The sequence below is a fragment of the Cervus canadensis genome, chromosome 3, assembly GCF_019320065.1.
Source record: "Cervus canadensis isolate Bull #8, Minnesota chromosome 3, ASM1932006v1, whole genome shotgun sequence".
NCBI lineage: Eukaryota > Metazoa > Chordata > Mammalia > Artiodactyla > Cervidae > Cervus > Cervus canadensis.
In genome coordinates, this window is record NC_057388.1 from 63,089,374 (window position 1) to 63,103,256 (window position 13,883).

Below are 13,883 nucleotides of genomic sequence, written 5' to 3' on the forward strand. Positions count from 1 at the left end.
GCCTGAGGCCAGTGCCTCTCAACTTTTTGTTTATGTCAATCAATGTGTTTAAGTGGAATATTCTCTTATTTGTATGAAAGAGCATTGAAATTAGCATTAAAACTTAAAAACAGCTTCTTAATGTGGGTCATTATGAAGTAGATTCATTTTCCTTTAGGATAATGTTATAATTGGGACAAAAGCTTCATAATAAGACTCTAGTATCAAATAAGTCAATATTAAAACCAACAATAGGTGATGGATGAAAGAAAAGACATACCTATATACTTCTATAATCACTGTAAACAATCAATTTTTAAATCAAGTCCTATAATATGGCAAAAATGAACAGCATCCAACAAATGTATGAGAAATTTCAAAGTATCAAATAATCACTGGAGTTGAAAAATTAATTGTGTGATGGAAAATTATAGATTCCATAAATGATATGTTAATGAGTTTGAATCAACACCTAAAATTAATCTCTCAAAGGATGGTTCGTGAGTATTCCAAAGAGAAACACTTGGTGTTTACCAATAGGTTATTTAAAACCAAACAAATTTCATATTCTGATAAGGTTTATTGGATTTTCAGATATGGAAAATGCTATTGTTTTAGCATATTTGTATATTAACATGGACCTCATGAAGTTTTGCAAGGCCCTCAATTTCTTCTTATTTATATTTTAAGACCTACATGCAAATTTATCCTCTTCTAGAAAGTCTTCTGTAATCCCAGGAGGGAGAGGAGTAGTATATTGTGGCTTCAGTCCATTTGCATATTAATTGGTTTATATCTTTCTTTCTAGACTGTAAATTGGAGGAAAGCATGGACCACATTTTTAGCTACTGTTGATTCCTAGTGCTTCTCCTAATGCTTATAATGTATGTTTACTAAAAGGCCAAATGAGTAGATGATAAACTTGACAATAAGAAGGAGTAGCATGAGTTGGCAATGAGTGTTAGATGAGCTTATAAGCAGTCCAATATCAAAACTCAAAGAATTAGTGGATTCAGGACAACCAAAGAGAATTCTTTCTCAGTGGTACCTGTGTTTTTGATGTTGTGTATGGCCCTACTGATGGTATCCTCCCCTCAGAACTGCAGGGTGCAGTTCTGAATCACTGGAGACTCTCAAATAGAGCCTGGATGATTATTGGCTAAGTATAATAAAGAGGAACTTCATATATGTCATTAGATTTGTATTAAATGGCCTCAAACTGTCCCTTCTGTATATCTAAAGTTTTATGATTCTAGAGAAAGTATATATACACACACACACATACACACACACAAAACTTGGTTAGATCCAAAAAATCAAAACCAATACACTCTGGTAAAATTGATAGTATGAACACGTAATAAACAGCACCTTTTCTGGGCTTCCTTAGAACATAAAAGTGTTTTTAAGAGGTACATTGGGTGTCCCAAGGTCTCTTGGAAAAGTGAAATGACTCTGAGCCAGTGCTATCTTCTCGCTTCAGTAAAGCTCTGTGGTGGCATTCACTCAACAAATATTTATTGGGTAGTTAACGTATGCAAGGCTGTGTGCAAGAAGGTGAGCAAGGAACAGTAAGTCATGCGACCCTCCCAGTGCCTCTCACTACAGATATTTTGTTGATTTACTGTCAGAGCACTTCACACTCCATTAGGAAACAAACAAACAAAAACATCCAATTACTTAGTCATTAGCACTGCCTTTTAAAATAGAAGATCAGAATGCAGAACATTAGATTGGAAGGGCCCTTAGAGACCCAGCACAACCCCTTTATTTCACAGATGGAAGAACAGACTCATAATAAAGAATGAGGAGCCTCTCTATATGCTGACGTGGGAAGATCAAAACAAGGTATTTGTGAAGTGAAACAAGCAAGTTGAAGGACATGGGTACAGCATAAACCCATTTTTCACAGAAGGGACCAACCACAAAAATGCCTTAATATCAGGCATGTGTATTTTAAACACTTGGAAGGATGTGCTTTCCAAAATGGACAGTGGTCAGTGATTGGAAGGGAGTAGTGGAATATGGGGTGGGGATGGTGTGTGGTTTATGGGAAATTTTTACTCTCAGCTTTATGTATTTCTCTAATGTTTGTCTTTTATGTAGCTTTGTTTCACTTTTGTTACAGATACATACATACATGGGTTTATGCATATGTGTGTCTATGTGCATGTATACACTTCTTTATGTACTTATGTATACAATTTTAAATAGAAAGAAAAAATCGTGAAAACTTGCAGGCTGTGAGTCAGGTTTGCTTCTGGGTTCCACTCTGAATGCCACTCTAATGCTTCCCGTAAAACCTCTGCCCAATTACTGAACCTCCTTGATCCGTGGTTCCTTTGTGTGTGAAATGCGGATAAGAGTGGTACCCGTTGCTGAGGGCTAAGATGGGATTTGGGAATTCAGGCACAGAGCTAGCATGGTAGCTGGTACATGGCAGGTCTCAATGGACAGAAGAAACAAGGGCAACATCAATAATGACAGAAATAATTATCCTTATCACTATTGTCTAGAAGCAAAGCTTGAACAAGAGCCTATTCTCCTGGGGTCTCCCCACACCATACCCCTCCCCTTTCTCACTGGAGAATTACTTAGGCGGGTGATACTAAGGAAAGAGAAAATGAGCTTGAGGTGATGACAAGTGCCTGCCTTCATGAGGGGAGTCAGATTGATGACTGATGATCAGATAATGAGCCCTGTTTCTAAGGAGTCACCCTAGTGACCAAACATTATTCTTCCCTATCTGTTAATTTTTTGGTGGTAAATGTCATATGATATTAAGCTATAGGATAAACAGTCAAGAACATAATTCATGGAAGTCAACATACTTACCCTTGATGACCAGCTGTGGAAAAAAAGGAAGAAAGGAAAGAAGGATGGAAGGAAAGAGGAAAGGAAAGGAGACAAGGAGTGCCCTGAAGAAAGTCAGAGAGTCATCTTTTTTTTTTTTTTTTTTTTTTTAATCTAAGCATTCCTAAGTGAGTCATGGCAGCTGGCTCTCATGGGTCCTGGCCAGAGGAGAGGGCTCTTTCTATTTTCTCTGGCCAATATATCTCCTTAGTAGAACAAAAATTTGGATGTGCAGGGCTGTGATGAGGGAGTTTGTGTGTGCATTAAATCAACAGCAAAAATTGTTCAAAAGGCAGGCCTGCTAAAGACTTCTGAGGAGATTTTCATTTTAGATACTCACAGTATGATTTCCATATTGGAGGCTGGTATTCTTCAGCATCTAGAATAAAAAGAAAGAAATCAATCCGTCAGCTTGAACGTCAAACTGTCAACATGTGTCTTCTCTGGGGGAATAATACTCTGTCAGCAGGCCTTGCCTTCCAGTCCCGAGGGTCCTCTCAGCTCATTTATGGGACAGTTCCAGGCAAGAGGGAGGAATTGGGAAAGACGACCCTTGTGGACCCAGCACCGCTTTGTCCAGGTCACTTACCATGACCGAATCAATTGCTTAACCATTTTCATACAGCCCAGTAAATCAAAAAAGATTTTTAAAGCAATTAATTTGATTGTACCCTCCAGTAATCCTTTCAAACAGTATTTACTTAACTTGGCATAATAAACATATCATTTCTCTCACAGATTCCAATCAGACCTTTAGCCCATTTATTTAGACTTGAGGGCAAGACGCACAGTGGCAAGTATGTAATATTAAATCTGGGAAGTTGTACCACTCAGCCAACTGAACTCCTAAAATACTAGGTCTGACAGCAGAGACACTGATGATTCAATTGGAATCTCATCATGTCCTTGAATTTACTCCAGTGTGTGACTTAGGAAATTTCCAGAAAACCTCTCAGCAATCAGAAATGTCAGAGTGAAAGAGTTGCAACAAAATGAAGAGGGTGAAACTGTTATTCATCAAACTAGAAAGCAGACAATGAGAGAAAATCTGCTTGTTCAGTCAGCTCAACAATCCCAATGCTGACAGTTGATTTTATAATTCTGGCGGAGTTATTAGAGTCCTCCTGAGCTCATAGCTAAGGTCTTGGTAAAACATACTCCAGCTTAAACAGCCAGAGGGAAAAATCCATTCCCTGACTCACAGAATATTGAGCTGGGGAACTTTTAAGAGTTCTTTTAGTTCAGCGCTTTTCAATGAGGAAACTGTTTTTGTCATCTTGCACGTGTATGGCGTCACTCACCCAGCCTAATGAGCCCTAGTCCATCTGTTGCTGTCACATACTAAAATTTCATGCAAAGGAATAGAAATTTTCTAATCTCATGCAATAAGACAGTTTGAGAACTTTTCCCCTCCTGAGAAACAAATATGCTTACTATACATAAGAAGAAACTGGAGTGGTAAAATTCCCCCAAATCTTACTCAATCACAGTTGTGTAGCTTAAATGAAATTCTTTCACAATTACTTACTCTCTGGGGCCCATCCTATCACAGAGGCAACTAAACTTCTCCTAAGACAATTTCATACAAAAACATCTGGATAGTTAGACTTACCTAGTCAGGAACCTCTCTATGGATAATCAGCCACATAGGCACACACACAAAACAGTGTATTAATAATGGTTTATGTTGCTATTCAAACTTCCTTTGCTAAAAAAAGTGAAACTCCTAATACTTTCATCAAAGTGGACAATGTAATAGTGAGCTTTTAACCTAAACAAGCAATTAATTTCATCCCATATGTTGTTGTTGCTTAGTCGCTAAGTCGTATCGGACTCTTTTGAGACCCCATGGACTGTAGCCTTCCTGACTCCTCTGTTCATGGGATTTTTCAGGCAAGAATACTGGAGTGGGTTGTCATTTTCTTCTCCAGGGAATCTTGTAGACCCAGGGATGGAACTCATGTCTTCCACATTGCAGGCGGATTCTTTACCACTGAGCCACCTGGGAAGCCCATCCTATATGTAACACAGACCAATTTTAATGGATTAATATGGTGTTTGTTTATAAAGAACTCTCAAATAAAATAAATCATATTGCTGAGTTTACAACAAAATTCTAGAACCATCCATACAATACTACCTCACCAGAAAATCCAGGTCCTGTATGTTAAAACACTGATGACACCTTCAAAAATCTTTTTCAAAGATAGAGAACCAACACACACACATACACATACACCAGGCTGCATGGTAGTAGGAATTCCTGAGATGTCATCTACCCAAAGATGTCTTTATTATTTTAGATGAGATTTACTCTATAAGCTAAGTAGAACCCCCAGACCAAGAAGTGGTCAAGAATACTCAGAACTGAAAAATGTATCTTTCTACATGCTGAGGGAAGTTCCCCTCAAAATAAGTAGTCTCCTTAATTCAGATTTCAGATGCTCAACTTGGATCTCCTAAAGGGCTTATCTGAAGTCAGAAGTTTGGATTAAATGGCCTCTCACTGCCCATTTCAGTCTTGCTCTGTGAAAAACCTAGAATTTTCATTTGAAATATTGGCTCCTAACCTTTAAACTTGCATTTAGGCTTCCCTGCACATTAACACTTTATCCCTTTTGGATTGCTCCTTGTTGGCAACGTCACATAGAGGTGAAGAAAGCTGTCCATAGAGGCCGGAGATCATAATGCTGCCTTGTTTAAAAATCCTCCATTGTCTCTCGTCTGCATTTGGAATAAAATACAAACATTATGGGTTTCCGTGATGGCTCAACTGTTAAGAATCCACATGCAATGCAAGAGACACAGGAGATGTGGATTCGATCCCTGGGTCAGGAAGATCCCCTGGAGGAGGGTATGGCAACCTACTCCAGTATTCTTGCCTGGAGAATTCCAGGCAAGAGGAGCCTGGCAGGCTATATACAGACAGAGGAGCCTGGCAGGCTATATACGGTCTGTAGAGTCACAAAGAGTCTGTCGCGACTGAGTAACTGAGCACATATACATACAAACATTATACTGTGGACTCCAGTCCTGCCCTCCTCTTCACTCCACTGCAGGCATTTCCCTGCTTTTCATGTATTATCCAACCATACTGGTCTTCTCTCTTTTCCCAGAACAAGCCAAGCCAAGACAAGGCCCCTGGACTTTGCTCCTGTGGGCCCTCCAAGAAAAAATTCTCCTCTAACAGACTTTTGCATGGCTGACTTGCTCTATCACGTGGGGTTCAACTGAAATTTCACCTCCCAGGAGTCGTCTTTGCCAAGCTTATGTAAAACAGCCTTCTCCCACCCCCCACTCTCCTGCATAGCACTTATTACCATCAGAAATTATTTATTGATTTGTTGGCTTGTTATTACTGCCCTCATCCCAGTATTAGCTAAACTCCACACAAGCAGGAATTTTGCCTCATTCACTGAGGCCTCACTGACCCTTAAGAAGGTTGCGTGGCATATAATGGACATTCAAAAAGCCATGTGCTAAATAAATGAATGAATTCTCAGGGTTCAGACTGTACCTCTGATGACTACTGGCTGAATGACAGGAAGCAGGTTATTTGACTTCTTTTCAGTTCAGTTCAGTTGCTCATTGTTTCCAACTCTTTGAGACCCCATAGACTGCAGCATGCCAGGCCTCTCTGTCCATCACCAACTCCCAGAGTTTACTCAAACTCATGTCCATCGAGTCAGTGATGCCAGCCAACCATCTCATCCTCTGTTGTCCCCTTCTCCTCCCGCCTTCAATTTTTCCCAGCATCAGGGTCTTTTCAAATGAGTCGGTTCTTTGCATTAGGTGGCCAAAGTACTGGAGTTTCAGCTTCAGCATCAGTCCTTCCAATGAATATTCAGGACTGATTTCCTTTAGGATGGACTGGTTGGATCTCCTTGCAGCCCAAGGGACTCTCAAGAGTCTTCTCCAACACCACAATTCAAAAGCATCAATTCTTTGGTGCTCAGCTTTCTCTATACTCCAACTCTCACATCCATACCTGACTACTGGAAAAACCATAGCTTTGACTAGATGGACCTTTGTTGGTCTTTGCTTTTTAATAGGCTGTCTAGGTTTTCTTCCAAGAAGCAAGCGTCTTTTAATTTCATGGCTGCAGTCACCATCTGCAGTGATTTTGGAGCCCAAAACAATAAAGTCTGTCACTGTTTCCCCATCTATTTGCCATGAAGTGATGGGAACAGATGCCATGATCTTAGTTTTCTGAACGCTGAGTTTTAAGCCAGCTTCTTTTAAGAGCCTCCAATACTCATCTTTATTAAACCAAAAAATAAATGTACCTACCTTATAACTGATTGCTTGTGATTATTGTGACAATTAAATGAGATAATATATATAAAGTTCTTGGGACAGAGCCTGGTAAATAGCAAGTTCTCCATGAAGCCCCACTAATGCTGTTTGTGTTGTCAAGGTTACATCACCCTGTCCTGCTTCTTCCCAGGTAAACACAGGCTCATGTCTCCTCTCCCTTGGCTACAGTCAGTAACTATCTGTATTCTTGCCCCCAGATCTGGAGGCTGTAATTAAGCTCCAGTGCTGTTGTCATGGAAGGTTTTTCTTTCTCATAAAAGAATCCAAAGTGAGAGGCCATTTGTCACGCTTCAGTGGAGCAACTATAATTACCCTGGTCTTAGAGATTCATTTCACAAGCCACTAAGTGCACTGTTAGGAGGTTTTCGTCAAGCAACAAGGCACAAAATATTTCTAATATGTTGAAACAAATCTTTAGCTGCCTTCAACACTGTCCCACCAACATCACATTTGCCCCAATTTCACACAGTATTTCTTTTTTAAATCTGCCATATTCTTAAATAGCCTGATACCGTATATTTTTTAAAAACTGGAATAGGTTTTCTAGGTCATTGAGTTCACCTTCCTCATTTGGCAAATGAGGAAAATGAAATGAGAATGATGAAGTAGCTTTCTTAAGGTCATAAAATAAGTGAGAGGAAGAGGTGGGATTAGAGCAGGGAGCTCTGCCCTCCAGCCTCTGACACATTGTCATCCTTGCCAGGAAATCCACCCTAATTTACATAAACTGACAGCAAGAAGAAAAATTATATAACAGACCTGATCCTGCAATTCTTGTGAATCTCGGAAGAAAAAATAAAGTTGAAAGAAAAGCAGTCATATGAGTCAGACAGAAAAAGACAAATATCATATGATATCACTTACATGTGGAATCTATTAAAATGATACAAATGAACTTATTTACAAAACAGAAACAGACTCACAGACTTACTTAAAAACAAGCTTATGGTTATTAAAGGAGAAAGGTGAGGGGGGAAGGATAAATTTTAGGATATTGGAATTAACATACATAGTATGAATTAATATACATACTATTGTACATAAAATAGATAACTGACAAGAACCTACTGTATAGGACAGAGAACTCTACTCAATACTCTGTAATAACCAGTTCGGAAAAGAACCTGGAAAAGAATGGGTATATGTATTTATATTACAGATTTGATCCTACAGTTCTTGTGAAGCTTATATATATGTATGTGTATAACTAAATCACTTTGTTGTACATGTGAAACTAACACAACATTGTAAATCCAATATAAAATAAAATTAAAAAGCAATAAAAAGAAAATCGATATCAAGTCAACTGTGGACATTATTCCATCAATACACATACCCCATCTAATAGGGTTTCCCTTGTGGCTCAGTCAGTAAGAAATCCGCCTGCAATGCAGGAGACCCAGGTTCGATCCCTGGGTTGGGAAGATCCCCTGGAGATGTAAATGGCAAGCTACTGCAATATTCTTGCCTGGAGAATCCCATGGACAGAGGAGCCTAGAAGGCTACAGTCCATTGAGTCGCAAAGAGTCAGACATGACTGAAACAACTGAGAACACATCTAATAGTTAAATCCAGGGGATGCGAGATACAGGAAGTACTGAAGACAAAAGCCATCATGTCTTGAGGAAGGGTATCATTTTACTAAACATTTTAGAGAAATAGATATAATACAGAAGGGAGGAAGTAGAACAAAAAAAATTCCTTGTTCTAAGAAAAAAACTGTCATTGAACCCAGATGGACAGTTAAATTTTTCAAAAGTTATACATTTTTCAAAAGGTCAGAGAGGCTTAGAAAACAAATTGCTTAAAAACTCTGACTAATAGGTATCCAACTTTAAAAAATGTGTAGCCTTTTGTACTCAGCAATTCTATTCATGTGAAATCAGCCTAAGGTAGAAACTGAACATGTGTACAAACATGAATATATGAACAAAGTGTTCCCTGCTGCTTGGTGTACAACAGTGAAACTAATAACCCAGAAAAGGAGTAGTAAAATAAATTACCACATGCCATAGCCATGAAATCATGGTGCTGGTCAGAGGTCTATGGTCCACAGCATGGTCTCTAGAGCTAGGCAAGGTTCAAAACCCTGACTCTGTTACTTACTAGCTGTGTGACCTTAAATAAGTTATCTCATCTCTCTGTCCTTTAGTTTTTCAGTCTATAGAATGAGAGTAATAAAACTATCCAACATACAGCATGTTGTAAAGTTAGGATGGTTTGTCTGGCATGTAGTAAACTCTATCTTTGCTCGCATTATTATCTTTCCTTAATGACACAGAAAAATATTCATGCTATGTTATGTACTAAACAAATAAGGTCACAGAATAATTTAATAAATATCCCACTTTAAGAAAAAGATAAGTAATTATATATATCAGTTCAGTTCAGTTCAGTTCAGTCATGTCCGACTCTGCAACGCCATGGACTGTAGCACGCCAGGCTTCCCTGTCCATCACCAACTCCTGGAGCCTACTCAAACTCATGTCCATTGCATCAGTGATGCCATCCAACCATCTCATCCTCTGTCGTCCCCGTCTCCTCCCACCTTCAATCTTTCCCAGCATCAGGGTCTTTTCCAATGAGTTGGTTCTTCACATCAGGTGGCCAAATCAATTATATACATAGAAATGTTTTATTTATAAGACTATAAACCTAATTGTTAACAGTTGCTACACCTGATAGTGAAAACACAGGGGATTTCTAATTTTCTCTTCTTTTGTCCACCTGTATTTCCTAATTTTATATTCATATTGCTTGTACAAAAATTAACATGTATGAGAAATAATTGCTAGGTGGTTTCTCTTTTTGAACATACTTTCTAAATAAATCACCACCTTGAAAATTAAGCACACGTGAAAAAGCCTAACAAAAAATAATTCCTATAATAATACATACAGCATGAACAGTATTTGTCCAGGGGGAGCTAAGGGTGAAGACAAAAGAAAAGAGATCAGGGCTTCTCAAAGGCTAAGCTCCATTCCCTTGGCTCTCTTAAAAATTCTGTAAAATAAATGTTAATGAGCAGTTCTAGGCAAGCCGACAAGCAGGTATGCTCATTAATAGGGATGGGAAAGAGAAAAAAGATATAGATGCTTAGAAAACTATCAAAACCTTACAAAAATAGGTAAGACCACCACACAAATGAAATAATCTATAAAGACTAGAACATATGAAACAAAAAGGAAAGAAAAGTTGGTTTAAAGGGCCTGGAGATACAGGTTAAAACTTAGAAACAGTCTTAAGAAAGCCTTATGTGCCAAAGTAACTAAACCCTGAAAAGAGAGAACTGCTATTGTGAACTGCGGGGGAAGATGGGGAATTCTGGAACCAACACGTGACAGGCGCAATAAAGAGTACCATTAAAAAGTCATCTTTCTAGATCAAGAGCAAGACAAAAAATAATTTCATATGACTCTTAAAATACACAGCATGTTGAAAAGCAGAAAAACCCCAACAATTAAAAAAATATATGTTATTTTAGAAAGTTCCTAACCTCTGGGGAAAAAGCACCATAAATAAACTTATGTGAATCCTTCCAGATTTTGTCCTGTAAATGGCTGGAATAAAGTTTATAGAAATGGTCTCATATCATATATGGGCTTACCAGGTAGCTCAGTGGGTAAAGAATCCACCTGCAATGCAGGGGACACAGAGACACGAGTTTGATCCCTGGGTTGGGACGATCCCCTCAAGGAGGGCAGAGCAACCCACTCCAGTGTTCTTCCCTGGGGAATCCCATGGAGCGAGGAGCCTGGTGGGCTACAGTCCATAGGGTCACAAAGAGTCGGACACATCTGAAGCAGCTGGCAGGCAGCATATCATATATAGTATCATGCAATCAGTTTTTGCACTTAATGATCTTTCTTAAGCATTTTTTTCCATGTCAGTACATATAGATTGTGGTTTCCTTTTTAAAAGCTGTGGCTTGGTCTTCCACTATACCTGTGTACCAGAATACCCAAAATGCATTTAATTCACTTCTGTAAACATTTCCAACTGATGGATATTTGAGTTATTTTCAATGTTTTGAAACAATGCTGCAATGATAGGTTATAGGCATAGTTTAGATTCTGGAAAGTTGAATTTCTGGCTGAAGGGTGTATTTCTGATTTTCAAAGCTATTGTGAAAATGGCTTTGAAAAAGGTGTATCAATTAGAATTCTCAGTCATGTGTGACAAAATGCCCACTGCTCCACACCCTCACCAAACACTGGCTGTTATCAATATATGTTTTAATTTTTGATGCCTTTAGACTCAATTAGGGGGGACTTCCCTGGTGGTTCAGTGGTTAAGACTTTGTCTTCCAATACTGGGGGTGCAGCTTTGCTCCCTGGTCGGGGAGCTAAGATCCCATATGTGTCGAGGCCAAAACACCAAAACCTAAAACGGAAGTAATAATGTAACAGATTCAATGAAGACTTTAAAAATGGCCCACATAAAAACATATATCTCAAAAAAAGAGACTCGATTAGAAAAATATACAAATGAAATTAACTGTGTTTGCAGAGAACCAAACACCTGCACAGAAAGCTCCTGGGAATGAACCTGTGAAAACATACGGCCGAGAAGTAAGGCAAAAACATGCCAATCCCCCATGTTTTTGCTAACCCCCCACATTTTGGAGACTGCAGCTGGAAGGTTATATATTCTTCTAAGCACTTTCAGCTCCAGAAATACGTTGGTTTGAGGAGCAAGTGCAAAGGAATTTGGGGACTGATTAATGAAGAAAAATTAGAGAATGCCATGTGCCACACTTGGGCAAGTGACAACTAAAGAGGAAATACCTGTAAACATCCAGGAGAGCCAGATTCCTTTGCGTGGCTCAGTGGAGGATGACTAGACTCACAGAAACACACAAGCAGGGGCTTTGGAAAACAAGACGAGTGAAAGGTTCACCGACTTCAAGAATGATCTACCAAGGAGGTTGGAGATGACCCACCCTTCAGAATATGTCAGACAAAGCTGCCTATATTGCATCAGGGGCATCATTTGGGAAGTAGAGGTTAGAAGGACTGGATCCCTCCCTCTGCCATCCGCTTGCCCAGAAGAGCCAGGTCTCTGCTGTTACTTTCGATTTATGGATGCACATATTTGCAAATGGGCTGCAGTTCATGGGCTTTTTCCAAGCAAGTTGGGTGGGAACAGGTTTTTCAATCAGCCATGGGACAGCTACACAATGAGATGACAGTTCAGAACTTGTGGGGTGATTAGTGTAATGGGCCCAGAATGGGTTGGGATCCAAACGAAAGCAAACATGCTATGTTTCTGCACACACTGCAACATGTCCTTCACACACACACACACACACACACACACACACACACACACACACAATGCCCAAGCTTGGGTCTTGGGAAGTGTGTGAAGGGCCAGAGCATGCAGCCTGTGGCTATGGTCTTATCAAGCCATTCCAACCAATGGTGTCACGGTGAGCTGTGGGATGACCTGAAGAGCATCCTAACTGCCACCAAATATTGAGACGTCAAGGCTGCTATAGAGCTTCCTTGCTGTCACACTGGCTGAGGAATATACAGAAATGTGTTCTAACACTTGTCACCTGCACAGGCCCCTTGCACTCCCCAGAGAAATCAGATATCCATGTATTTGCTTTGAAAAGTGCTGCCTGTGGTAAGGAATGAGGGCCTGGTGTGCATCTGTTCCTCTCATTTCAGGGATTTTTGTAACTGATTTAGCCCTACTTGCAGAGAATGGTTAATAAGATATATTCCAGAAATTATTGATGGGCCCACAGGCTGGGCCCCAAGGCCAAGGCTAAGCTGAGATTTTCTGAAGATGATGAAGCCATCCATTGAGGGCCTTGGGCTGGAGTTTGTGGTCACTAGAGGGCACCGGGGCCACACGGAGCTTCAGGGCCCCTTCATATGCAGAGGCAGGAGGAGACACTCCTGTTCAACAGGTATTTATTGAATAAATATAGTGAGACAAGCCCTGGGCATGCCTCAGTGAACAAGGCAGGTAGGGCTTCATGCTCTGCATGATCTGGACCCTGGCCACCTTGCTCTGGTCATCTCATTTGTCTCCTCTCTTGCCCACTACTCAAGCCTTTCTTTTGTTTTCCATTTCTGTTGAAGAATAGTTGGTTTACAACGCTGTGTTAGCTACCACCGCACAGCAAAGTGATTTAGTTATTCAGAGGCTTCCCTGGTGGCTCAGATGGTGAAGAATCTGCCTATAATGCAGGAGACCCAGGTTTGAGCTCTGGGTCCAGAAGACTCCCTGGAGAAGAGAATGGCTACCCACGCCAGTATTCTTGCCTGCAGAATTCTCTGGACAGAGAAACCTGGTGGGCTACAGTCCATGGGGCTCCAAAGAGTTAGATACAACTGTGACTAATGCTTTCATATATATATATATTTTTTTTAAATATTCTTTTTCAATAAGGTTTACCATAGAATATTGAAAACAGTTCCCTGTGTCTATACAGAAGGACCTTATTGTTTCAGCCTTTCTTTTGATCCTTGAATATCCATCCAGATCGTTCTAGTCTTAGCGATGTTATACATTCTCTTTCCTCTAATTTTCACATGGCCAGCTTCATTATTATTTTGATCTCAGTTTAGATGTTCTGGCTCCTCAGGGACATCTTCCTATACCATTCAACCCAAAGTTGTCTCTTGGATGCCTTTTTTTAACTCTTGGCAGAGCCTCTTTATTATCTGATTTTTAAAAATTATGTGCTTATGTATTTCTTTGTTTGTATTTGGAAACAA

General features: G+C 39.8%; 1 protein-coding gene across 3 annotated transcripts in view; it reads right to left on the reverse strand.

Annotated features, from left to right (window-relative positions):
• Positions 1-13,883, reverse strand: part of CHN2 (chimerin 2) — a 332,030-nt gene that overhangs the window by 164,445 nt on the left and 153,702 nt on the right. The window contains exons 1-2 of one of the 3 annotated variants that reach the window (XM_043463302.1): positions 4,604-4,640; positions 3,173-3,211 (exon numbers count right to left, since the gene is read on the reverse strand). In XM_043463302.1, coding sequence (XP_043319237.1) covers positions 3,173-3,211; positions 4,604-4,625 — 61 coding nt within the window. In that variant the 5' untranslated portion in view covers positions 4,626-4,640. Of the gene's footprint in view, positions 1-3,172; positions 3,212-4,444; positions 4,464-4,603; positions 4,641-13,883 lie in introns of those variants that run through there. The other 2 variants (XM_043463303.1, XM_043463301.1) reach the window with 2 other exon arrangements.